The following is a 25,870-nucleotide window of genomic DNA, read 5'->3' on the forward strand; positions in this document are numbered from 1 at the left end:
GTGCCAGTTTGGGCGTTTAACTCCCATTTTTATGCCAGTTCCGGCGTTTAACGCTGGAATTTCTGAGGGAGACTTTGAGCGCCGGTTTGGGCCATCAAAATCTTGGGCAAAGTATGGACTATCATATATTGCTGGAAAGCCCAGGATGTCTACTTTCCAACGCCGTTGAGAGCGCGCCAATTGGGCTTCTGTAGCTCCAGAAAATCCACTTCGAGTGCAGGGAGGTCAGAATCCAACAGCATCTACAGTCCTTTTTGGTCTCGGAATCAGATTTTTGCTCAGGACCCTCAATTTCAGCCAGAAAATACCTGAAATCACAGAAAAACACACAAACTCATAGTAAAGTCCAGAAAAGTGAATTTTAGCTAAAAACTAATAAAAATATACTAAAAACTAACTAGATCATACTAAAAACATACTAAAAACAATGCCAAAAAGCATACAAATTATCCGCTCATCACCGAGTTACGAACCGCTGAAATTGGTAAAAAAATCAGTTTTTACCCAAAAACAGAAATCACCAATTTTCCAATGTTCACAAGCCAAATTAATTTTCACTCATCTACATGACTACAACCTAACCACGTTCACATAATTACACTCAACCAAAATCAAACCTACCTCATCTACACAATTTTACCCAAAACTATCAAATTCCACACCTCAATTCTTCTAACCTTATTAACCAATAACCAAACCAATTATTCATACATTCAATATCTAAAATCCATCCAATCTCTTATATCATAACACAATACACACATCAACTTACCTTTCTTACCTCTTTCCGACCTCCGGCCCAAATTTACAATTTAAATGCATATTCCACAAACCAATATTCATTACTCAATTCATCAAATTCTCAACACACCAAACATACAAATTCACACAATTCTCAACCCAATCATTAATTTACATTACATATCAACTATGTATATTAGTACCAACTATTTACACAATTCAAACTTAATCCTAGAGGCATCAAGCCTAGGAATTCTAATCACACCGCACGGTACTTAAATGAAACTTAAACCGTACCTTAATGACGGCATTCACACCCAAACTTGAATTCTTTTCTCCAAGGCCCACAAGCTTAAATCTTCACACCAAAGTTTCACAAGCAAATTGAATCTTCCCATTGTGCACCAAAATCACCAAATACACTAACATAACCAATTTCACATATATACATTAACCTAGGATTCATAAAATTTCATAAACCACAAGGGTTAGAGGGTTTCTTACCTTAACCCAAAAAATTGGTTGATGGAACTCACCAATGGCTCATACTAGAGCACTCCTAAACAACCAAAATCATAAAATTACTCAACACCCATAACCAAACTCAAATTTAAGGAAAAAAAATGAAAACTAGACAGAGGACAATGGAATACTCACCACAATACTTAGATAGAATTATAGAGGATCAGAAGAGTGATGCATGGTCGCAAACGACTCGTCAATCGGAGTTCCGAATCAAAAGTTATGGTGATTTAAAGTTTGATGGAGTTAGGATTTTCTCTCTTCCTCCTCTCTTCCCCATTTTAGCGCCCCACGCCCCATTCTTTAGAGAAAATGAGCTGAAATGCTCATAACTAATGTTTATATATGTTGGGTCTTAGGCCCACTTGGGTCCGGTTCATTTGTTTTAGTCTGCTGGCCCAACTTTAGACCAAAACCTTTAATATTAGAGTTTTAAATCGTATTATAAATATTTCTATCTTTCCAAGTTATAAATTCTTATTTCTTAAAATTATTTACCTCTAATTAATTTTCTCAGCCACAATATCAGACAGATTACAACCGGTACTACCGATCAAATTTTCAGTGTACATTTTTATTCAGAAAACTATGTTTTTTGACTCAGAAAAATTCACTGAGTCCAAATATCATATTTAAATTATCAAATTTTGATTGCTAAATTTTCTAACCATATTCACTCCTATTTAATTTATTATTTAATTAATTATGGTTTGACCGAGTTTTACAGACTGCGGGAACGACGAAAGTGGAGGAGAGCCGGGTTGTCGAGATGTCGCATATGTTGATGGTTGAAGAAGAGTGCCAAAGAAAAGCTCATATGCTATTAAATCATACCAAGAAAAGAAGTTCCAATTTTGCAGGAGAAGGGGTGAATCAAGAATTGTGACACCAAAGATTGAGATGGCTTGTAAGGCACAGTGTGAAGATGACAGAGGTGGTGATATTGACGAGGCTAGATCGAAAACTGTACTAGAGCATGTGAATGAGGTGGATGGTGGAAGTTTGAAGTGGGAGGAGCAGAGAAAGGAAAATGTGAAGGCCTCGGAGTTAGCAGTGAAGTCTAGAGCAATGTTATATAATAATGACGAAGATATTATGTCAATATTACAAGCTTAGAATGAAGAAATTGTTAACAGAAAAAGGAGAGAAAAACAGAAATAAAAAGCGAGAAGGAGCATACCTAAATACTCTAATAAGTTGTGTAAAAATATTTTTAAATAATTTATAGTTGTTGGAATATTAGAGGTTTAGGAGGTGATGGAAAGTTGAGTATGGTAAAATAATTGAAAAAGAAATTTATATTGAACATATTAAGGTTGATGGAAACTAAGAGAGAAGTAATAACTAGATTTGACATAATACGTATTTGGGGAAATGACATGGTGAGTTGGAAATATGTAGAATCTGTAGGTGCTTCTAGATGTTTATTGTTAATGTGGGATAATATGTTGCTTAAAGTAAGTAAATGTTATAAAAGGGGAGTGATGGTTGTGTGTGGTGTGCATGGTTGATATACTTTGATGGAGCTTGGGCTATACCAGGTGCAATCAAAGAACTATTTGAGAGTTGGATAGGAGGGCTTGAAAGAAAAGATGAGCAAGAAAAGTAGTTTCTTGGATTCTTTGCAATAATTTGGAATATATGGCTGGAACGTAATGCGAGAATTTTTTAGAATAAAGAGGGTAGCGTTGAGAATATTAAAATGATGTCGTTGTCAAACTACAAAGCGTGGCTGATCCATTTGGTTGTTGTTAGCCAGTGGCGGAGCTTTGTGTAGGCAATGGGGGCCATGACCCGCCAAAATTTTTGTAAAAATATTGGTAGTTCTATTTTAAAGAAAATAAAGTTAGCTCATTTCGTTAAATTGATATACTTTCAACCTATGTATTTAAGTTCGATGCCTATCTTCATCATTCTTTCAAACTTTTTATCCTATCCTATTTGACATCTTTAAATCAACGTTACAAATTAAATATCATTATAGAATTAACACTAAATTATTATATTGACTTCTCATATATTTTTATGCATTATTTTATTTTTAAAATAATAAAAATCATAATATAACTAGTAGTAATATAAGTTATTAATAAAAAATTATTATTTTATTTTTAAATCAACTTTACAAATTGAATGTCATTATAGTATCAACACTGTTTACATTAATAAATTTTGACATTTTTATTTTATTAAAAATTTAGGATTTTGTTTTGTTATATTATATTATTTGATTTGTAATAAAATAAAGGTAAAATCAATCTTTTAAAATATTAAAAAATAATTAATAAGTTATAATTGATTTTATATAATTTAAATAAAAAATCAGTTTTTTAAAAAGAAAAATCAGCTTTTAGATAAACAAAATTGGTTTTCTAAATAAAAATAGGTTTTTATGTGTAAAAACTAGGGGTGGGCAAAAATATCCAAAATTTGGATTTTAAACCAAATTCAAACTAAACCATTTAAAAAAAACCAGTTTTAAACCAAAAAAAATCCAAACCAAACCAAATTTATTTTATAATTTGGTTTTAAATCCATCTAAATGGTTTTAAATCCAGATCCAGATCCAGATCCAGATTAAAATCCAAATCTCAAAAAAACCCTAATTCTTCATTTCTGATTTGGTGAACCAGTTTTAGCTCTCACGAAATCACGAATCCTTTTCTCCTTCGCCCCGCAGCCGGCACCGCCGCACCGGAGCAGGCAACTGGCACTGCAGTTTCGTAGCTGCCACCACCACCACAAGCGCGTCGCGCCACTACTCTGTTCCGCCATCCGCGGTTCCGCCGTCCGCCTTTTCTCGCCGTGACCCAGCTCTGTTCTTCTCCGTTCTCTGGGTACCCTCAAGGCGCCGTCCGCCTTTTCTCGCCGTGACCCAGCTCTGTTCTTCTCTGTTCTCTGGGTACCCTCAAGGTTAGATAGGTTTACCAAAGGTTTGATTCCATGTTCTTTTCTGTTCTGTTCCATTCCATCAATTTGAAAAACTGAACAAGGTTTGATTGCTTATGCTGTTATGCATATCAAGTGTTTGTGTTAATGCCATTTTTATTTTGGGGTTTTTTTTTACAGCAAGGTTGTGTGGTTGTCCTTTGATCAAGTGTTGACGGTGATTTCTCAGAAGAACCATTCACAGAGGCTCACCAAGCACCAGGTATTTGCCTTGCGTTGTGTTTAAATTTTTTAATTAGCTTTGAATTTTGTTCCTGTTCATTCATCATGCTACTCTGTTGTTGATACATTGCACCAGGTTTCTCCAACTTTAACTATGGTTCATTCACTTTATACACATGCTAGAAAACCACATGATTTTACCCTTTTATTCAACTTTAATTATTCAGCTCAACTAACATTGGATTCTATTTGTACTCTATCAAAACTTCAATCTTTTGTTTTTCTCTGTCTTGATGGGTTCAATTAAAGCTCAAAATTACATAATTTGTCTGCATATTACGTATAAAAAAGATTGTTCCCATTGTATTGATCCCAAACGTGCAATAACTAACTAAAATGAAACTGTTGGTGAAATCAAATCTCTAATTAAGCTAAGTTTGCTTTGTTATTACGTTCCATCAACTTTGAAGATAGAACTTCTTCTCTTCAATAATTAACATGGAGTTTCAGTCTCCTCTAATTCCAAAGCTCTACCTTCTTTTATGCTTATCTTTCATCCTCTTACTTTCTTCTTTTCACGCTCATGCTAGTGGTTACAACTTCAGATTCTGTGGTATATATATTTCGCATCTTAGCTAGTCTTGCATAATATTAGTATTTAGCAAATGTTGCATGTGTTAGATGTTATTATTAGAATAAGATTTGAACTCTCTCTTATTCTACTCCATGTATTATTTGATATATTAGTTAACAGGGGAATTTGTGGTAGTTATGAGTATGGTGATTATGGTAGTTATGAAAATTTAATAATACTTGAAAAATATAGTTAAAATTAAAGTTATATTTTTTTATTATTTGACAATATTTTTTAATTTGATCATTCTTTATTTCTTCAAATTTGGGGAAGAAAATACGTATCTAGTTAGTAAACGAATGGTAATCAAATACTCATAGAAATTCTCCAAAATAAATAAATAAATAGATCGAACAGGCATAAAAATCTCTGTGCTCTTGAAATGTTGCTTTGTTCTCACAGTTGTAAAGGGTGTTCGCGGATCGGTATCTATTTTTTCTCTCCTTTTCAATTTAAAAAGAAACAAAAGGACACCTAGTTGTACCTATTAAACATGTATGATATAACAGTAGGACCCAGAAGTTACTAACCAGCATATAGTGTTAAATTAGATCAAACAATGTGAGGTTCTATATAAATTAAGTATAACAACACAATATTTGCAGCACTAGGACCCATATTTCAAACGGTAAGGTTTAGAACTAACTGGTAGAGTTCATCTGAAGTCAAATTTATATTAGTTTTATTTGTCATGTTCGTAAATGGATTGCACTATGTTTAGGAGCCAGCATGTCATGAAGACCATAACTTGTCTTCCCTCATTGACTTGGGCACATGTGCAGATATGCATTTGTCACAATCACAATAAAACCAATTCACACCCATCTAAATAATAATTAGTAAATTACAACCAACATACATACATAGTAAATAATAATTAGTAAATTAGTAAATTGTTAGATTTACTGCTGCCAATCTGGGCCTCTTAATGAAATGAAACTAATTTTTCCTGAAACTCTAAGAAGTCTAGTTGGTTGCATAAAAAACTCTTAAGAACTTTGTAGTTTAAGCTGTCTCGAATTTAGTTGCCTAAGTTTCCTAGTTTGTAGAATGTATAATTCTTGATTCACATTTGGCTGAACTTCCTAAAATAGTAAAAATGAATGGTTGATTTTATTATTTATTGGTTTTTATATGAATCTTAGTTTTATTTCATGTTATTGTTGTCTAGGGAAGTTCTGAACCTATGTTTAATTGCATGATTAGATTAGATATACTAGGTTGCATATCCCTAAAGAAATTTATGAGTTATAAATAACGCTTCCCCTTTTGAAAAATGGTGCCTTGTGCAAAAAGAAACTGAATTCTGATTCTGCAGCAATAGATTCTTGAGTACATAACTCCCAATTTATATGAATTTTTGATTTAAACACTGCTGCTGTCTTGCGAGATATATGAACATGCATTAGTTTATGAATCATGCTGAAGTTTTATGGCTGCTGTTTCTTTGGATTAGTTTGTGTTAATTTTAGCATGTTTGGCACCAAATTTTGAGTTATGTACACCTTGCTTTATATGCAGAGCAAGATGACTGAAAACAGTAATATTGAAGCAGCAGGGATGTCTGCTAGCACTCAACCATCTTCTCCACCATCAGGTGTTCATAAGAATCGGTCAGCTGTCTGGGATCATTTTGATGTGGAGAATGCTACTGAGAAGAAGGCTAAATGCAAATATTGTGGTAGCTTAATACAATATGGGAATGGAACCAGCTCAATGGGTGGTCATTTGAGAAGATGCAAGCAAAATCCTAATAATGATTCGAACAAAAGAAGAAAAACAACGACCACACCGACTATAGATAAGCGTGGTGTTTTAAATTCAGCCAGTGCTTCCAAATTTGACCAAGAGGAGGCTCGAAGGGCACTTGTGGAAATGTTTATTGGGGAAGAGCTACCATTTCGCTTCGTTGAAAGCCCAAAATTTTGAAAATTTGTGCATGCCCTACAAGCAAGATTCAAAGTTCCTTCACGGACTTCATTAGCACGTGACATTAGAGCTCTTTATGCTGAAGAGAAGATGAAGTTGCAAGATTTTCTTTCGGCAAATTGTGGTAGAGTATGTCTAACCACTGACACTTGGACTTCAATTCAAAATTTTACTTATATGAGTTTGACAGCACACTTTGTTGATTTGGATTGGAAATTACATAAAAAAAATACTTAATTTTTGTCAAGTGACAAGTCATTCAGGAGAGGTTATAGGAGCAACAATTGAATCTTGTTTAAATAATTGGAATTTGAATCGGGTCTTTAGTGTGACAGTTGATAATGCCTCATCTAATGACGTTGCAATTAAATATCTGAAGCAGCGATTGAATTCTTGGAATAGCATTATTTTGAATGGTGAATTTATTCATATGAGGTATTGTGCACATATTATAACTTAATTGTAAAAGAGGGGTTGAAAGAGATTGATGAATCAGTCTTGAGGATTCGTAGTGCAGTAAAGTATGTTAGATCTTCTCCATCTAGAGCTAGTAGGTTTCAAAAGTGTGTTGAATTAGAAAAAATCCAATATAAAGGCTTGTCTTGCATGGATGTTGAGACTAGGTGGAATTCTACCTATCAAATGTTAGAGGTAGCTTTGAAGCATCGCAAAGCATTTGAGTTGCTTGCTTTGAAAGATAATACCTATATAGGAGAGATGAATGGAGGAAAAGGGAGAGATGTTCCTTCTGATTCAGACTGGGAGTATGCTGAGTCCATTGTACCATTTTTGCGAGTGTTCAGTGATGCCACTATACGTGTTTTTGGTACCTTATATGTTACCAGTGATATGTATATGAAGGAAGTATTTGCAATTGGACGATTTATTCGTCATTCTTGTGATTCTGTTGATTTTAGTACTATGTCAATGGCAGAAAGGATGAGGGTTAAGTATGAGAAGTATTGGGGCAATCCTGATTCGGTGAATATGTTGTTATTGATTGCTATCGTACTTAATTCAATGCAAAAGATTGAGTATGTCAATTATTTCTTGGATTACTTCTTTGGAGAAGAAAAAGGAGGCGAATTGAAGTCAAAGTTGTCCAAGTGCATAAAGTTACTTTATCAGCAATACCAAAGTTCTGAGGAAGCAAGTGAAGCTGATTCGCAAGATGTTCAAGCCAGTAACATTAATACCGATCCTCATGGCATGGGCTTTTTTCTGCAAGCAACCGGTCGCAGAACAAATACAAGATCTGAACTTGATAGATATTTACAAGAAGAATGCGAGCCATACTCCCATAAGTTCGATATACTAAACTGGTGGAAGGTCAACTCAACCCGATTTCCAATTCTTGGAAATATGGCTCGTGAGGTATTGGCTATACCTGTTTCTACGGTAGCTTCGGAGTCTGCATTTAGTACTGGAGGAAGAGTCCTCGATCCATACCGCAGTTCCTTAACACCTAGAATGGTAGAAGTCGTAGTCTGCACAGGAGATTGGCTTAAGGAAGATCTTTTCTCTGCTTTAGATGATGATGGTGAAGTTCTTCAACAAGTTGATCAAGGTATAAAATTTGTTTCATATTTCTTCTCATTTTATTTTATTTTTGTTTTTGTTATCTTTCTATTTTAGAATTTAGGTATTAGTTACCAATTAAAAGCTGTTGAATATAGACTTGATAATTAATTTGATTCCCTTGGCAGATATATTTTTCTCTAATGATGGTGCTTGTTCTATGGCGGCATCAATTGATAATCTTGATGATGACTAGGTATGCTTAATATTCTCATTTGGTTTAATACTTTCATTCAAAGATTTGTTTTAAAATGACAAAGGTATATTTTGTTATTTGCAGATATATTTTCCTCAAAGGTTGTGGTTGTGTGATGATTTTGTTGGCAACTTGGCATCTTTTGATACTTTGCGGTTGTTATTTTAGAGGGATTTTTTAGTGGTATTCTTTTGATATATTGAGAATGATTAAATGTTATATAGATTAGCTATTGTCATTAGATTTATAAAGAATCAAATTTTAGTTGTAATGAACCTATACACTTTAAAATGACTTTAGTATTAATTTTACTTTTAAAAAAATTATGGTTTGAAAATTGAATTTCTAAAAACGGGTTTTAAAAGTGGATTTTTTGTTAAAATATCTGGTTTGAAAATTGAATTTTTAAAAACTAGTTTTAAAATTGGATTTTTGTTTAAAGAAACTGGTTTTAAAACTGGATTTTCAAAAATTGGTTTTAAAACTGAATTTTTGGTTAAAAAATTTGGTTTTAAAACTGGATTTTATTAAAAAAAAACGGATTTTAGATTTGGATTAAAAAAAACGGATTTAAAACCGGTTTTATATATAAAACTGGATTTAAAATCGGTTTTATATGTAAAACTGGATTTAAAACCGGTTTTATATGTAAAACTGGATTTAAAACCGGTTTTTATATGTAAAATTGGATTTAAAATCGGTTTATAAATAAAACCGGATTTAAAATCTAAAACTGGTTTAAAATCGGTTTTTGTTTTTTGAAACCGGTTTAGAACCGGTTTTTCTCTTCAATCCAGTTCTGGTTTGGTTTCTTAAACCATAAAACTGGTTCTGAAATGGATCTAGTTTGGATTTATAAAAATCCAAACCATGCCCAGCCCTAGTAAAAACTAATCTTTTCACGTAAAAACTGATTCTCTTTTAAAATTAATTTTTTTATTTAAAATCAATTTGGCTTATTAACCTAAACGAAATTTTTTACTAATCATAATTAGAATTATTTTTTGTTAATCTTAATCATATATAATCCTACATATTAATAATAAAATTAAAAATAAAATAATTATATTTATAAAATTTATTTTAATATAAATGCATTATATAATTTTTTATTAAGATTTCTGGCCTCTCCAAACAAAATTTCAAGCTCTACCACTGTTGTTAGCAATGACGGAAATAATAATGGGTTAGTCGTTCTTGTGTTTCTTTTGTTTTGTTATATGTGTTTATATTTCTTTGAGTCACTCACTTTAGTGTGTTGAGCTTTTTTTGTTAAAAAAAAAAATTAAAAAATCTAAAACTAGGATGTGGCTTTTCACATGTACAAGAGTGTTCTGTTGTGCAGCTACATCTAATCTTCGATCACTTTTTAATTTTTTTGGTCTTGTTCTTCAATCTCTTGAACTCTTACAATTATCTATTTTTTTTTTCTCCCCCTTTTCTTTTGTTCATGATCCTCTTATAGTTTTTTTTCCCTGACCTTAAAAAATGTTTCTGTTTGACTTTTTTTTTCTGTTTTTTAACGGACCTATTTCATGATTTTGCGTGTCAAGATAGGCCATCATTTGGCCCAACTCATGTAGTATCCGATTTTGTCCAGCATTCAAAATATAAAAAGAAAGCGTGATTTTTCAGTTAGAAAAAAAATAAAATTAAAACTACGAGGGAGATGAATAAATGTGCAGAGCACTTAGCAAAATTGAGTCATCAGATTCATTGACAGAGCTGCTGTCTCTATAGTACAAGTGCTCGCTGATGATGTGAAAGGGGTGGCTCCAGCTCCACCCATTTAGTGTGTGTGTTTTCTTTCCCTGGGGCTGTAGGCCCTCGTACTTTACCAAATAAATAAATAACGTGATTTGATTCTGCTAATAAATAAATAAATTCTGACAAAGAAAAATAAATTATTTTCCTAATGTATAGTCTATTTTTGAAATAAATAATAACGTAGAGTCAATTATTAGAAGGGGTTTAATGATAACGATGTTTACATCTCTTATATTGAGTAGTATATATATACAAGAAAGTTTTCAATTTGAACTTTATTGATTATTATTTATCAATAATCTTCTTTATTATTTCATCTCGTGGCCTGGAGAGAGGGGGAGAGGTGACATTATATAATCATATATATTATAAATAAAAGTTCTTTAGCTAGTGGAATAATAATACTAACCTGTCATTGTTCGTTCATATTAAATTGAGATTCTGTTTCTAATGGTAATCAGCTGAGAATTAAACAAGCTTATACTGGTGTGATGAGGTCAGGTAGATAAGACTAAAAAATATTAAGTTTAAACTTGTGGGTGCAATTTATTATGAAACGACAACTCCCAAAGGCATTTGCCAACAAAATGAATTAATCATATGAAAAACTAAAAGTGAAAACATTATGTATTCGGTTAATCAAAATCAAACTTATTGAAACAACATTCTACTCGCCGTTGCAAAACATCTGTAGCTTTAAAGAACGGTTAAATCTACCATTTAACATCGTTAGATCTTGTTTATATCAAGATATAAGATGCAGTGTAAATATAAAATAGTTTTATACTTTATTTAATTATATTATAAAAAGTTAAATTTTTAAACATATTAATAAATCTATTTATTTTATTTGGAGTGGACAAAAATACACAAAAAGATTATAAATATATTTTAATAGTTACAATAATTTTTTGTGTGTATATTTTTGCCAATTATAAATCTTTTTACGTATAATTTTATCTATTTACTCATTTTTTGTCTTATAAGATGATAGTATAGTATTGCAGGTTGTATCTTTAACTTGATTTATTTTGTTTATGTTTTTCTGATGGTTGGTTGGAACTTAACGAATCGTTTGACATGCCCAACTTTGTTCTTATGCAGGAGTATCTATTATTATTATTAGAGTAAAGTATCGTTTTTGTCTGGGGTAAATTTTAAAATTATTTTTAATATTTAAATTATCCTATTTAAATTCCTAACGTTTTAAAATTGGCTCGTCCTGCTGTTAAAGATCTGTTAACAGAATTAACGGTGAGACAAAATTGAGACGATTTTAAAACGTTAGGGACTTAAATATAACAAAAACGTTGGAGACAAAAATGATACATAGAATAAAATAAAATATACAAAGTTATGAAAAGAATAAAAAAATAGATTAATACCAAAACTATAAATGTTTGATTAAAATTTGCAATTGAAAATATCAAAAAGAGAAACAATGAAATTGGAAGATATATAGAGTCATAGAAAGCTATATAAAAAAAACATAGAGATTTTAAAATTTACTTTTCGATGAAAAAAACATGACCACTAAACAAATAATAGAAAAATAAAGTTGAGACTATAAAATTAAGAAGAGTGTTTAAGAGAATAAAAGAGTGACGACTGAAATTTGAGAACAGGAAAAGACTAAATTTGATTAGGTTTAAAAAAGTAAAATCAAAATTACGGTGGGACAAGTGTCCCCTACTTATGTGTGTAGGTCCGTGTTTGAGTGAAAAAGTTAAGTGACTGATGCACAGAAACTTGTCTCTCAACAAATTTTTCTTCGGCAAGTATATCGAATTGTCGTCAAGTAAAAACTCACAATAGAGTGAGGTCAAATCCACAGGGATTAACGGATTAAGCAATCAATGGTTAATTGATTATCCTAGTTAGACGAATCATATTGGAGTGATGAGTAACAAGGAACTGTAAATGACATAAAAGTAAAGAAAGCAATAAAGTGCAGAAAAGTAAAATGGCAAGAAAAGAGAACTAAAAATAAAATGAACATTGGGATCAAGAGATATTGCAATCCTCCGGATCAATTTCATTCTCATCTCTTCCTCAATCAATACATTTATTGATCTCCTTGGCAATCTTAAGTGATTGGATCCCAATTCCTTGACAATCCAATCTCTCTAAGCTTGAACAATTTCCCAATTCCTTGATTTAATTGTTCATGGGAAGAGATGAAGTTTGGTCACTAATTATACCACACACATTCACAGATCAAAGAATTGGTAGTATTAAATGTCACAATATCCATCCAACCCCCAACCTAATCCAATGTGAGAGAGCATTTCTAGCATGATTTCCTCATTCCTCTTCCAAGGTTCAGAGGAAATCCAAGTACGAGCAATTTCTCTTCTGATACAATTACCCAATTAGATGAAGATCGAAAGCTCTCTAGTAAAATCAAGAGAAAAGAAAGAAGAAGAAGAATAAAAACTAATTTCCAACGCCTTTGGAAGCGCATCATTTAGAGCTCTACAACTCGAGTTATACTTCTTGGAAGGTGAAGAGGTCAGCTGGCCTTACTACAGGTTGATACCATGTTCATCTTTGTACATTCGGGGCAGTTGTTCTCCCTCAAATTTAGTGTCCACCATGTAGTGCCATATATGCTTGAAAATCTCTGGAATCCTACTTTCTAATTTCACTGGAATCACTTCATTTGGAGCTTTGTGGCTGAAATTATTCTTATTTGAAGAAGGCATGGTTAGGCTGCCAGGTGAGATTTTGCCCACGTTAGTGTCCACGTTAGTGGCACTAACGTGGCCACTAACGTAGGCCTTCTTGCTTCGCAAACATTAGTGGCGTTCACTTTTTCCACTAACTTTCACAGCTGCCTCCTTTCTTCCACGTTAATGCCCACGTTAGTGGCACTAACGTGGCCACTAACGTGGGTGTTCTTGGCTTTGCAAACGTTAGTGGCATTCACTTTTTCCACTAACATTGGAGTTTCTCTTTCCTTCCACGTTAGTTCCCACGTTAATATAACTAACGTGGAAACTAACGTGGGTCTTCTTGCCCACCACTAACATTCCATGCCCTCCTTCTTCAAAGTTAATGCCATTAACTTTCTCACTAACGTTGGAGCTTCTTTTGTCTTCCACGTTAATGGCCACGTTAGTGGCACTAACGTAGCCACTAACGTGGCTCTTCTCTGCTTCTTGTTACCTGAAATCAATCAAACAAAGTACATCAAAGTCTTGCTCTTAATCATGGGATCATGCATCATCCATTTTATCATTCAATTCATGCATAATTCTTATGAAATCATTCAAAATTCACAATGTTTGCTTGAATCATGGTATGATTGCATTTTCAACCAAATACTTGCTTATTTCCTAAGAAAATGCATGAAACCAACCTAAAGCATACAAAAAATGTCTAGTAAAACTAGCCAAGATGCCCTGGCATCACAACACTAAACTTAAATCTTGCTTGTCCCTAAGCAAGAAAAGAACTATGCACAAAGAATTCTCTTAATTGGAATGTATTGAAGAATTGCTTATGATGCCTTAGTAGGTGAAGTGAATAAGTGACAGTGGGGTGAACTCTAATTTGTATGCTTATGCAAGGATTCCAGTACTCATTAGTCCTCACATTTTGGAAGTCTTAGATCTTAGGACTTTCATTCAAATTATATTATAGAATCCTCTTTATAGATTGTTACCTTGAAGCAGCACTTATTTTCTAGCATTTTCTTTCTTTGTGGAATTTGGCCTCGACTCTAGGTGTCATGTATCAAAGCGGCTTTTTAAGATAAATTTTTAATCAATACTCCCAAACCAGTTGGTCTAAGGTATTAGGTGTTGAAGCACCCCTTAGGATTTACTTGCTCAAGCCTCTCTCTTTGATACAAATCCACTACAAGCATTTAACTAGGACAATAACTCTTTGAGTTCTTGTTTCTTTCTTTTTCTTCCTAGTAATTGATGCTCAAAACCTTGGGCTTGTTCTTTGTTTTTCTTTTTCTTTTGTTACTGCTTCTTGGATCAATAGATGTTTGAGAAATTCCATAATACTTCTCTAAACTTCATTTCCTGTCTATGAGCTCCCATGCAAGTTTTCACAAACATGCAACCTCAATACACAATCATACAATCAGAACCTCCACTCCTCTTAATCTTTTGCTTGCCCCAAGATTTATAAAATTCTTCAACATTTTCCTTTCAAAAGAATAATTTCTTTGTTGCATTCTTAGAGATATTGGGTGCAAGTAAAATTCATGATAATCATGATATCATAGCAACATGTTACAAATCAAATATCAAATTATGCTTATTCACAAGGAGTAATCACACATGCATACAAATAAAATAGAAGACAATCATGCAATTTAAAGTGCTGGAAATAAGTAAGAGGAAAAAGGAATTTTACCACCTTGTAGTTCATCTTCATTGTTGTTGTCATTTTCCTCCTATTCTTCCCCTTCCCACACCAAAGTTAGAATGATTGCTTATACTCAAGCAACAATTAAAATAGTGGTGATGGGGTCTATGATGGATCATGAGTGTCTTACGCAATGAAATGTGAGTAATGCATCTGCTTAAGTAAGCAATATTAAATATACAATAAAGGCACAAGAACTAAAACAGAGACAATGTGATTGCATTAATAAGTGGTGTGCTTGGTACCTTGCATGAAAGATAAGTGGCAACACCAAAGTTAGTGTGACACTCTCAATTTAGAATGTTGCAAGTACCCAATGAAGATTGAAAATCAAATTGTTGCATGGCAACACCAAACTTAGAATGCAATCATATGTCAAATTATTGAAAGTAAACTAACCAAGGAAAGAAAATGTTACCTACGGTTGGGTTGCCTCCCAACAAGCGCTCTTTTAATGTCATTAGTTTGACATGTTGTTCATAACTTTCTTCCTCTTCTTCCAGTTTGTTTGGCCCTTTCTCTTGGCCTTACTCAGAGTAGACCAAATTGGTGATGCTGATTATTAAAGTTTCCTTATGACATGCGTCAATCTAGCAAGGTAGGATATGAGAAACTATTTCTTCTTCTTTTATCTTGTGGGTATTAGCAGACTAATGAGGTATCTATATTGTTAATTATGTCAATGATATTATTCATACTAGGAATTATCTTTTTGAAATGGCATTATTAAAAGAACTTTGAATTCTCATTTCTGGATCAAAGATCTTGGTATCTTAAAGTATGTTTTAAGTATTGAGGTTGCTCATTCTGTCAAAGATATCTCTTTATCACAGCATAAGTATTACTTGGATCTTTTGGATGATGCTGGTCTCTTAGGTTGTAAGATGACTATTATTCCAGTAGATAGTACTTTGTGTCTTTACCAGAATGATAGTCTCTTTTTTCGGATCTCTTTATTTTTGCGACACAACAACTTAGCGAATTTATGATTACACATACTGAGATACATTACAAAGCTGCTCTTTGGTATTTAAAAAACAATCTTGGTCATGGTTTTTTTTTTCCAGGACTTCTACTTTGCACATATCTACTTTTAGTGATTCTTATTAGGCAGGTTGTTCAGATACTATATATTCTTTAAATGGATATTTTTTCTTCTTCCACGAGAGCTGTTGTGAATTTTGAACTTGCTAAAATTTTTACACATTTATTGTGAGCATCCTTTGATTTTATTTTGTGATACTCAATACACCTTGTATATTGCTGTGAATCCCGTCTTTCATGAATGTCTCAAATATTTGGAAGTTGATTATCATCTTGTTCACCAAAAATCCCAAGCAGAAGTGCTAAAGTTACTTCCGGTTCTATCCTCTGAACAATTGGCCAACATCTTTACGAAATCCTTACCATCTTGGTCATTTCACATAAACTTATTCAAGTTGAGAATTTTTAATCTCTTTGGTCTTCTAGCTTACAATGGCATATTGAAGTAACCATCTCACTTGACCCATAACACAAATTCTTCTAATGATGTATGTATCCAAGAAAAATGATCATATACATACACTTCTTCTCTTCTAATTTTTTTACCGTTTACATTTTGTTCATTTTTTTATTTATTATAGAAATGATGAATTATCATCTAAAATATAATTCTATTATAATAAGAATCTTCATAAATTTTATAGTTTTAATGAAAAATATATACATTATTTTTTTTCTCATCCTCTTCTGCTTCTTTATCAAAAAAAATATACATATTAGATTTAGAGAGAAATATATACACTATTACACTGGTTTTCCTAAGATTGAAATATTCTCTTAAATTTCCTTCTTTCAAAAGTAACTATAAACAAAAGGAGACAATAATATAAACCTTTGTCTTCTAAATGAACTAATCGAAACGAATCTAATATCTTTCTTATCAAATTTTTTTCATAGTATTTATTGCACTAGGTGAATTTACTATCAACATAATTTAGGTCCACTAATCTAACTGCTTTGATAAACTTGTTAAAAACCTAAACTTAGACAAATTTTACGAATCACTTGAAATGGATTAGAAAATTATCATGGTGTAAAACAATAAAATTAAAAAAATCTATGCATCAATGCATGTTAACACTCTTTTCTAACCTTTTGAATTCACACAATAAAATTTTTTTATCTCTATTTTACAATATTAAAACTTAACAAATGAAATGATAATTTTTGTCTCACATAAAAAAAATTACCACAAAAAATAAGATCTAAAAATTTGTAATATGTCGTGAACTTTAAGATCATCATCTTCATAAATCATTTAGTATTATTTGTACAACAACACCTTTTTTCATTTTAACAGAATCAATTTTTTCTTGCCAATTTATCTTTTAGAATTTTTTTTTTCTTTGTCCCTTTAACATTAGAAAAAATGTTTTAACCAAGTCTTTCAAATTTAATTTTTAATTAAAATATAATTATAAAATATTTTATAAAATTAACTAATGAAATTTGTCTCTTTAAATGATAAGACATGCAATAAATTTAAAAATTATTTATTTTTTTATTGACATAATAATATACACACGTATCTGAAAAAAAGTATATTTACTCCTATATAATAATATTGGACAATAAAATTACTCTTTAATCGCAATTTTACTAGATTGAAATGCTCTTAATATTTTTATTACTTTTTAAAACCTGAAATAATTTTAGTAATATTATATGAGTAAATTATTTTAGTAACAATCTTAATTGAGTTGGTCCGATAACTTAATTACAAATATATTTTATTCAATTAATATATCATATTTTCTAAATATTTTTTTGAGTAATTATCTAAATCAATTTTTAAGGATTTTAAGAGTGGATATTTTAGTCATAAAAAAAATTAATATATAGATCAATTTTCAAGATTTTATTCTAACAGACAAACCAGTTCCTAGTTTATTTTTCGGCAGAGTAATTACCAAATCAGTCTCTAAAAATTTTAAAACATTAATAATAATGTTTTGAAATCCAAATTAAAATATTTTCTTTTAATACAAACGTATTTTTTAAAGTATGACATCTTTTGATTATATTAAATACAAAAATATTAAATAGTTTTAACATTGAATTTTTTGTAAAATAATTTCTAATAATTTTATTGATTAATAATAATAATAATAATTATTATTATTATTATTATTATTATTTTTTTGTTGGAGGACTATTATATCTAATAAAAAAAATGTTAAAAATTGATTTATATATTAATATTTTTTGGGATTAAAATGTTCATTTTTAAAATTCTTAGAAACCGATCTAGATAATACGAAAAATAAATTGATTTGTCTGCTGGAATAAAATTTTGAGAATTGATCTACATATTAATTTTTTTAAAAAACTAAAATATTTACTTTTAAAATTATTGGAGATTGATTTAGATAATTACTCTATTTTATAGAGACCAGGTGCGTCAACGTTTTGATTACTTAACATAATTTAGAGCGTAATACTCAATTTAATCTTGAAATTTTAATACCAATTTAATTTGTTCAAAGATACTTTTTAGTATTAAATTATGCAAAATATATAGTCACCAAAAAAAATTATGCAAAACTCATTGTGTTGATCCGTCCTTTTTCTACCGTCTTCAACCCATCGTTTGAGGCCAGCGGCTCGTGAATGAGTTTGTTAGAGAGGGAGAGAGTAATTAGGAGGTAGCTGGAGAGAGTATTGCATTGGTTAGTTAGTTAGTTTGGATCTTGTAGCAGAGTTTGTTATGCTACATATGGCTGCACCTTCAGCCTTTGAAATGAGCAGATTTCCCACCAATGCAAATTTCACTTTTCTCTTGTTCTAAGCTCGCATAGCAGAGCCTCAATTTTCTCATCAAGAAATCGGCAGCTCAGAACAGAATTCAACAATTGCTTCTCAGACTCTGACAAAACGAGAACTTCCCCCTTTCTCTCTCGCGCGTTTTTGTTTGTCTTCTCTCATTTCTTGAACACACTCTAGCTGTTCGACGAAATGCCTGAATCATGCACTCCCTCACCACCGCACCCTCTTTTTCTTCCCTTTCTTTCCATTTCTTTCCCCACCGCCACCGCCACCGCCACACCCTCTTTCAGTTAACTCCTCCCTTCATCTTCTCCTTCCGGTACACCACCGCCAAGAGGCTCCAGGTGCAGCTCCAGGTGCAGGAGGAGAAATCACTGAGGAAGAAAAAAGGGAGGAAGGGTCTTTGCTGCAAGGAGGACTTGGGTGGGGCCGAAGAGGAAGTGTTCTCTCCTCTGGAAGCCGAGCTTCTTGAGAGATGTCTCCTTTTTTTTTTTTTTTTTATTGAAGAATCTTGCTATAATGTTGGACCTATCCTCATATTATTATCATTATTACTAGTTTGCCGTATTTTTTTTGTTTTCTTGTGTTTGTTTTGGGTTTCTTTTCCCTTGGAAGTTTTTGCCTGAATGGTTTAACGGACCTAAGAAGAGTTCTAAAGTTTTCAAATTTGGAACATTTTATCTATGCTTTCATTGTTCCCGCAGTTATGAGCTAGTGCCTCAGTTTAGTTTCTCAGATTTGAGACGGTAAGAGCTGCCAGGGAGCAGTCCCATGTGGACTGCAATGGTAACAAGTTTTGTTGGCTTTATTTGGTTAATGTTGTCAGTTGTAGAATTAGATACTTTTAACATTGCGGTTGTTGTTGCCCAAGAATAGGTGGCAGCTCTTCTAGATAGATGGTGACTTTGAAAAAATTTTGGGAACTAGTCACGCCATATCTATTGGCTAAAATTTTGACGTGGGAGTAAGCATTTGATCCATCAAATTATATCAAAACAAAATCATGGGTTCAATGCCGCAGGTGATATTGGAGTGGAACGTTTGGCTTTATTTGGCTAGTCTTACCATTAGAATTTGAGGAGTTTAACATGCTGACTCAGTGCCATCCTCTAAGAAATTCTAAAGAAATAAGTTGCCGTGTCATCAGTTATGGCTTTTGTTCTAATGGTAAGTGTACGAGAATTATTTTTGAATGCGATCTTCTGTTTAACAGGGATATCGAAGTTGAGGAGTCAGGCATTGAGGGTATATTGAAGCGGCTGGAGAGACAGAGAAGTAATTCCTTTGGACTTGGGTTAACAGAGAAAGATGAAAGTGACCCTTCCAGAAACAGTGAAGATAAAGATACAGTAAGTACTCTTCATGGTGGTTTGATCAAACATGATCAGCACAGATCTCAATTAGGTAGTGAAAATTTAAGAAACTCCCTTGAGCCTGACACATGGAGAAATTGGATTATCCAGAGGAATGGTTCTTCAAATGTAGATTTTGAAGGGTGAGTAATGAGCTAATGGACATGGCTGTATATTATTATTACCGCAACATAAGAACGAAATAAATAGCATGAGATTTACATACCTGCTTCTTTTGAATCTCATTTACCTCTCCCATTCTTTTCCATGTAGTCAGTCTTAATTTATAAATCACTTTTTTCTTTTTTTTCTTTTTTGGCTTTTTGGGTAGAGGGTAGTAGCTTTTCGGTTAGCAAATTCATGTACCCATTTTTAATGCATGTTGAGTAGTTAGACTTAGAAGCTGAATACTTTGTATGAGGAATGATAGGAAAATAGAATTACTGCGATAGGGCTGGGAAATGAATGACAAAAGGATACATACAGTCTGTTATAAGCCAAACAGTGTGAATGTACTTAAATTTTCTGTGTTACCAGTTAACTTGTTATGAAAATTATTATTATTATTATTATTTTTCTTTCGGTAGTGGGTCTATCTTTTGTTGAAGAATCCAACACATTGCTGTCAATTGTAAACCACCTCAAAATAATAATAATAATCATTGCTCTTTCTTTAGCAGTTTTTGGGTAGTTAAAGCATTAGTATGTAAGTTTCTCTTCAGGATACTAAACTAATCCTGAGTTGGGTGCTGTATATTCTTTTATAGGATCAGAAGAACTCATCAGATGATCTAGCAGAGTATTCCGATGCTTGGGAATTCCAAGAAACTGAGATAATGAATGCTCAGGACAGACTGCGCTCCATACGTGCTAAGTTGTCAGTATTAGAAGGAAAGATGTCATTGGCAATAATGTACCCTCAACTCCACTCAACCATTGTCTTATATATATTGTGTGTTACCTAAACCTTGACAATCCCATGTTTTCCCAGGGATGCACACAAAATTGTTGAAGAGAAGCAGAAGAGGATTAATAATGCTCACAGAGCCTTGCAAATTCTGAAGATGATTTGTGTAGTTTGGCATAATCCAGCTTCACAAGTATATTTAGTAGGATCCTTTGATGGTTGGTCCACCCAGGTCAGACCTCTTTCATGATTTTGGTTAGATAATGAATATTTTCTCAAGATGGGTTTCATCATGAATCTGATCTTGAGAAGTAGTACCATGTGTATTTGAAAATTTTATGCCTAGCATGTGAATGCGGATGAGGGGTTGTGCACAACCTTGAAGCCCTCGAAAATGGATTCCTGGTTGTTTTACTTTAAAAAAGAAATACTATGGAAAGAAGAAATAGAAATTAAGGACAACTGCGAATGTGTGGACCTAATTTAGTGAGTTCTTAGATCATTACTTTAACCTGATTTTGCGTTTTGATTGTCTAGTGTTTATGTGTCAGTTGCAGGCTGTCTTAAGAAACTACATCGTTCTTCCCTTTTGAGGATGTATTCTACAATTTTGAGTTGTCTCTGATTTTAATGATGCAATGATTACTTTTGCAAAAGATTTTTTTTATTTTTATTTTGTTCTGTTGTATAGACTCAGGCATTTTAGATCCTTACACTTAGCATAAAACACACCAATAATTAACAGTATTACATTGCAGAGAAAAATGGAGAAATCAAATACTGGCATGTTTTCTTTGAACTTGCAGCTATATCCTGGAAAATACGAGGTTAGTTGTGTTTCAACTACTTGATTTACAATCCAGATAAGGTATAGCAAGCATTCAAATATTTGATTCTCTGTAACAGATCAAATTCATTGTTGATGGTGAATGGAAAGTTGATCCACTGCGGCCTATTGTTGTTACCAATAAAGGTTATGAGAACAATCTCCTCGAGGTTCCTGATTAGTGTATGATAGTGTGTGCGATTGTGCTGAGATAGAATCTGTAGATCAGAAAAGAGTATCACAGGCATTAGGCTAGTACCCGAAATCTTTTTTGCTTCTCATTTCTTCACAGGAAAAACCAAATGTTTGGGGTGGTTTCAAACATTTAGGACAGTATATTTTCCTTTTTACACTCATGTACAGAGTAGTGAGTAGTTCATTGATTCTTTTAACATGTAACACAAACATGTATGGATATATTGACTGATGTCGAAATTAATCCCATTCAATTCTTTTTCCACATGTTCATGTAATCTTTAAGTGGTTTCACACCCTTTCTGTGTATAATGTGATTCTCATGCTCTTTGATTATACGTGGTAGATGAAAATGATCCAAATAAGCATGGTTTCACGGTCAAAGAATCTTAAGTATTCATGTTTTTGAGACCGGGTTTGATCTCTTTTTTACATATGTTTACTCAAGATAAATAGTTAACTGATGGAAACACTGGCCAACAACTTTGCAGAGCTAATTTGATTATCCAATGTCCTAGCATTATCATCAATGAATTATATAATTATAGTTAGTAACTGTAAATTATAGTTGCAGTGGTATTCCTTTCACTTTTGGGAAAATTGACAGTTAGATTAAGATCACAAGTCTAGAGTTACAAGGAAAATGTTGAGGATAACCAAGTTAAGTTGAAAGCCTCATGAAAGTCTAAGAATCTAGAGCTTGGTTAAAGCAAAGGTAAAGCCACTTCCACAGTAGACTCTGATAGAGGAAACGTCATCCATATCATAACCCAGATTTACTGTAACAGGACGGGCCCTGTCACAAGGATCCCCCAGGCCAAGTTGACCATGCTCACCCCAACCCCATGTCTTTATTTCTCCATTATCTGATTTAAAGAATAAGGGTAAAAACAAGATCGAAATCAGTATGTTAATATAATGAAAGTATAGAAAAAAATCAACCTCTTGATATTGTATTCAAATGTCAAATTGTCAATACTTATTGCATTGCTTCCAAATTTTAACGTGGTCTCCACTCTGAAACCAAACCTACTTTTAGATGAGGAGACGACACAATTTTAAGTGCAATCTTTTTCTTGCCTAAGAACAAGAGAAGAACATCTTACCTGTGACAAGAATGGAGTGCTCGGCACCTGCGGCAATATCAACAACCTTTGTATCATCAAGGCCAGGGACTTTCTCCATATTGGCTTCTCTTAAATCTACCACAGAATGACAAAGCATAACAAAGATAAGGGCAATGTCCTTAAACAACATTTTGCATGATAAAACTCCACCTTTTACTTACACCATCAAATTTTACCCATGAATTCAGGCAGTGCCATGTCTGTTTTTTCTTTTCCTTTTATTTTTTTCCCCACTAAGTTACAAGCTTTTCAACGGTTGCTTGCCTTTTTTGGGTTCCAGATCCATGAGTGTTCTGCAGGTACATTATTTTGCTAAAGGTGAACTAGGTTTATCTATACCATCTTTTCACTGATTCAATATTGATTATTGGAAAAATGTTTAAGGCTAGAACTAGTAATGATGTTGGCGAAGATAGATAATTCAAACACATGCATGGAACTAACCATGGCAATACGACTTGCATTCTTAAGGATTAGATTAGATATGTCATGTGTGCACCAAGAGAGTAATTATAGTTTCTTCAAGAACAAGGTACTCAAATGCATTACCATGTAACTGTTTTGCTGAGCTCGTACTCCAATGATTACTAAGCACTCCAAGATGGTTGCCACCAATCATATAGACTTCACCTGCAGCTATACACAAATTTGACAAAATATGCACTCTTCTTCAATACGAAGCAAGAGAAGTAAGGAAATCATGGAATTGGAATAGATAGTAACAAGAAATACCAGTCAAAGTTAAAGCATGGTTCCATCCTAGAGCAACTTTGGTAAAACTCAAGGTAGAGTTCAATCGTCGAGGAGAATTAGCATCTTCATAGCCCTTGAATCCTCTTCCCCATATGTAAAGATTTCCATCAACTGATGCAACAAAAAGATATAAAGGAACGAAACTAACACAGGTTGGAAAATATCTTTCTATATTGATGAACGAAACTAAAACTGATGCGATGGCCAATGACCCATGTTGGTTAACTATCTTTCTATATTGATTTCATCAGATGACCTAGTTTATCTACTAGAAATTTTGTCAAACTTTTGTTGTTAGAATGAGGTGACATTGTTCTTCGCCTTTCGATGTAAACGCAGGTCCCACCGCTTCTTATCATCCAACCACCACCATGATTCCCGGCGAAAATTATGGTTCTGATTGTAGCAATTCAAAAAGGAGGAGTGCTAGGGGCCAGCAGGGTTTGTGATTTGTAGCCATCATTTAGCTATCATTAGTGTTTTCAATTGTGTGAGATTACATCTAATGGTGTGGAATAATTCACTTTTCTTTTGTCGGATAAATGCTGGCCAATTTTAATAAAAGTGTTGGCCTCTTAGACTTTCTCATTCAGAAAGTTAAGGATTTACCAGATATTGCAGCACTATGATCTCCATTTGCAGCAATGTCGACTGTCTCAGCATCTTCAAATCCACTAACAACTTGAGGAAGATTAATAGATTTGACCCTATCTTTGGAGACACCCAATTGACCGCGCTTCCCAGACCCAAATCCATAAACTTGATTTGATGAACAATCTGCACCATAATTGCGATTGATGCTTAAAAGAGGCAGCAGAACATAACTCAAGATCGAATGTGTAACTTGTATATGTATCCGGGCGTACCTTCCAACAAAACGAGGGAATGGCGCATGCCACATGCAACCTTGGCAACACGGCGATTATCGAAGGATGATACCTTGGCAGGAGAGCAGCGTGATGTGTAATCGCCATGGCCAAGCTGACCGAATGAAGCATCGCCGCAAGTGAACAAGCATCCGGTATCTTGAGAAAAAATAACAATAGTTAGTTACTTTCAAACACTCAAGAGTCAAGACAGAGAGAAGAAGAGTAGAAACCTGAAACAAAAGCGGAGTGACTCCAACCAGCAGAGACATTGGTTATGAAGTAAGGGTCCAGAGATGTTACAGGCTTAGGATACAAGGAGTTGTTAACAAACTCCCCATGGCCTAGTTGTCCAGAACTGCCCCTGCCCCATGAAAGTACCTTCCCACCTACACTTCATTGTTAATTAAGAAAATAAGTTGTTGAAATTAAAACAAGAGAAGGAGGGTAGAGTCGTAACTGGAGGTGATGGCGATGACGTGGGCGGCGCCGCAGGCAAGGGAGGAGATGTTGGAGACAGAAAGAGGGGGTTGGCGAATGAGCTGAGGACTGACCTCGTCTTCAAGGCTGCAATTACCCAACTGCCCCTCCGTCCCAGCACCCCAACTCCACACTCGTTCTTCTTCTTCCATCTATCTATTGTGTTTGCCCACTTTCTTAGTTTCTTTCTCCTTTAACTGCTGTCTGCTGCTACTTTACTACCTTTCTTCGATATTCTCTCTCCCTCTCCTACTTATTTTCCACCGTAAACAATAAAATAAAATTTAATTTTGTATTTAAAAAGAGCACTTAGTCCCTTACCAATGGAGAACGATGAATTTAGGGATTATCAAAACTAGAGAAGAAATTTACCATAAAAATGTTTGATGATCTTAACGGAACTACGCTTTTAACCTAAAATAAGTTTGAAATAATATAAAATAAAATAAAATTACACATTGATTTATGGATTTGTCTATTGTGTGAAAAATTAAAGTTGGTTCTTAGAGAACTAGGTGACTATAGTCCATATTCGAATTTGATGGCTCTCATTTCAGGCAAAGTGGGAATTCGCAAAGCGTGTTCCTCAAGTTGTGTTCTCTCTCTATATATAATAAGACAGTAGTACATAGTTCATTGGCAGAAAAGCATAGTTGTCAGAACCGAATCGGTTTGACCGATCAAATTATT

The 25,870-nt window shown here is 33.2% G+C and overlaps 3 protein-coding genes across 3 annotated transcripts; 2 read left to right on the forward strand and 1 right to left on the reverse strand.

Moving 5' to 3' along the window:
• The first annotated feature begins 7,543 nt into the window (after positions 1 to 7,543).
• Positions 7,544 to 8,711, forward strand: LOC127747618 (zinc finger BED domain-containing protein RICESLEEPER 2-like). Its single transcript, XM_052261699.1, has 2 exons — positions 7,544 to 8,504; positions 8,644 to 8,711. The coding sequence occupies exons 1-2, from the start codon at positions 7,544 to 7,546 to the stop codon at positions 8,709 to 8,711; spliced, it is 1,029 nt and encodes a 342-aa protein (XP_052117659.1).
• Positions 8,712 to 20,727: 12,016 nt separating this feature from the next.
• On the forward strand, positions 20,728 to 22,219 carry LOC107490754 (protein PTST homolog 2, chloroplastic). The gene is made up of 4 exons (XM_016111557.3): positions 20,728 to 20,939; positions 21,018 to 21,165; positions 21,692 to 21,760; positions 21,840 to 22,219. The coding sequence occupies exons 1-4, from the start codon at positions 20,863 to 20,865 to the stop codon at positions 21,939 to 21,941; spliced, it is 396 nt and encodes a 131-aa protein (XP_015967043.1). The 5' UTR covers positions 20,728 to 20,862; the 3' UTR covers positions 21,942 to 22,219.
• Positions 22,220 to 22,474: 255 nt separating this feature from the next.
• Positions 22,475 to 25,677, reverse strand: LOC107490763 (ultraviolet-B receptor UVR8). The gene is made up of 8 exons (XM_016111565.3): positions 25,161 to 25,677; positions 24,934 to 25,089; positions 24,701 to 24,859; positions 24,444 to 24,611; positions 23,814 to 23,945; positions 23,631 to 23,717; positions 23,061 to 23,156; positions 22,475 to 22,820 (listed from the first exon to the last, which is right to left on the reverse strand). Exons 1-8 carry the CDS (start codon positions 25,330 to 25,332, stop codon positions 22,648 to 22,650), a joined length of 1,143 nt encoding a protein of 380 aa, XP_015967051.1. The 5' UTR covers positions 25,333 to 25,677; the 3' UTR covers positions 22,475 to 22,647.
• Between the last annotated feature and the right edge of the window lie 193 nt (positions 25,678 to 25,870).

The sequence above is a fragment of the Arachis duranensis genome, chromosome 5, assembly GCF_000817695.3.
Source record: "Arachis duranensis cultivar V14167 chromosome 5, aradu.V14167.gnm2.J7QH, whole genome shotgun sequence".
NCBI lineage: Eukaryota > Viridiplantae > Streptophyta > Magnoliopsida > Fabales > Fabaceae > Arachis > Arachis duranensis.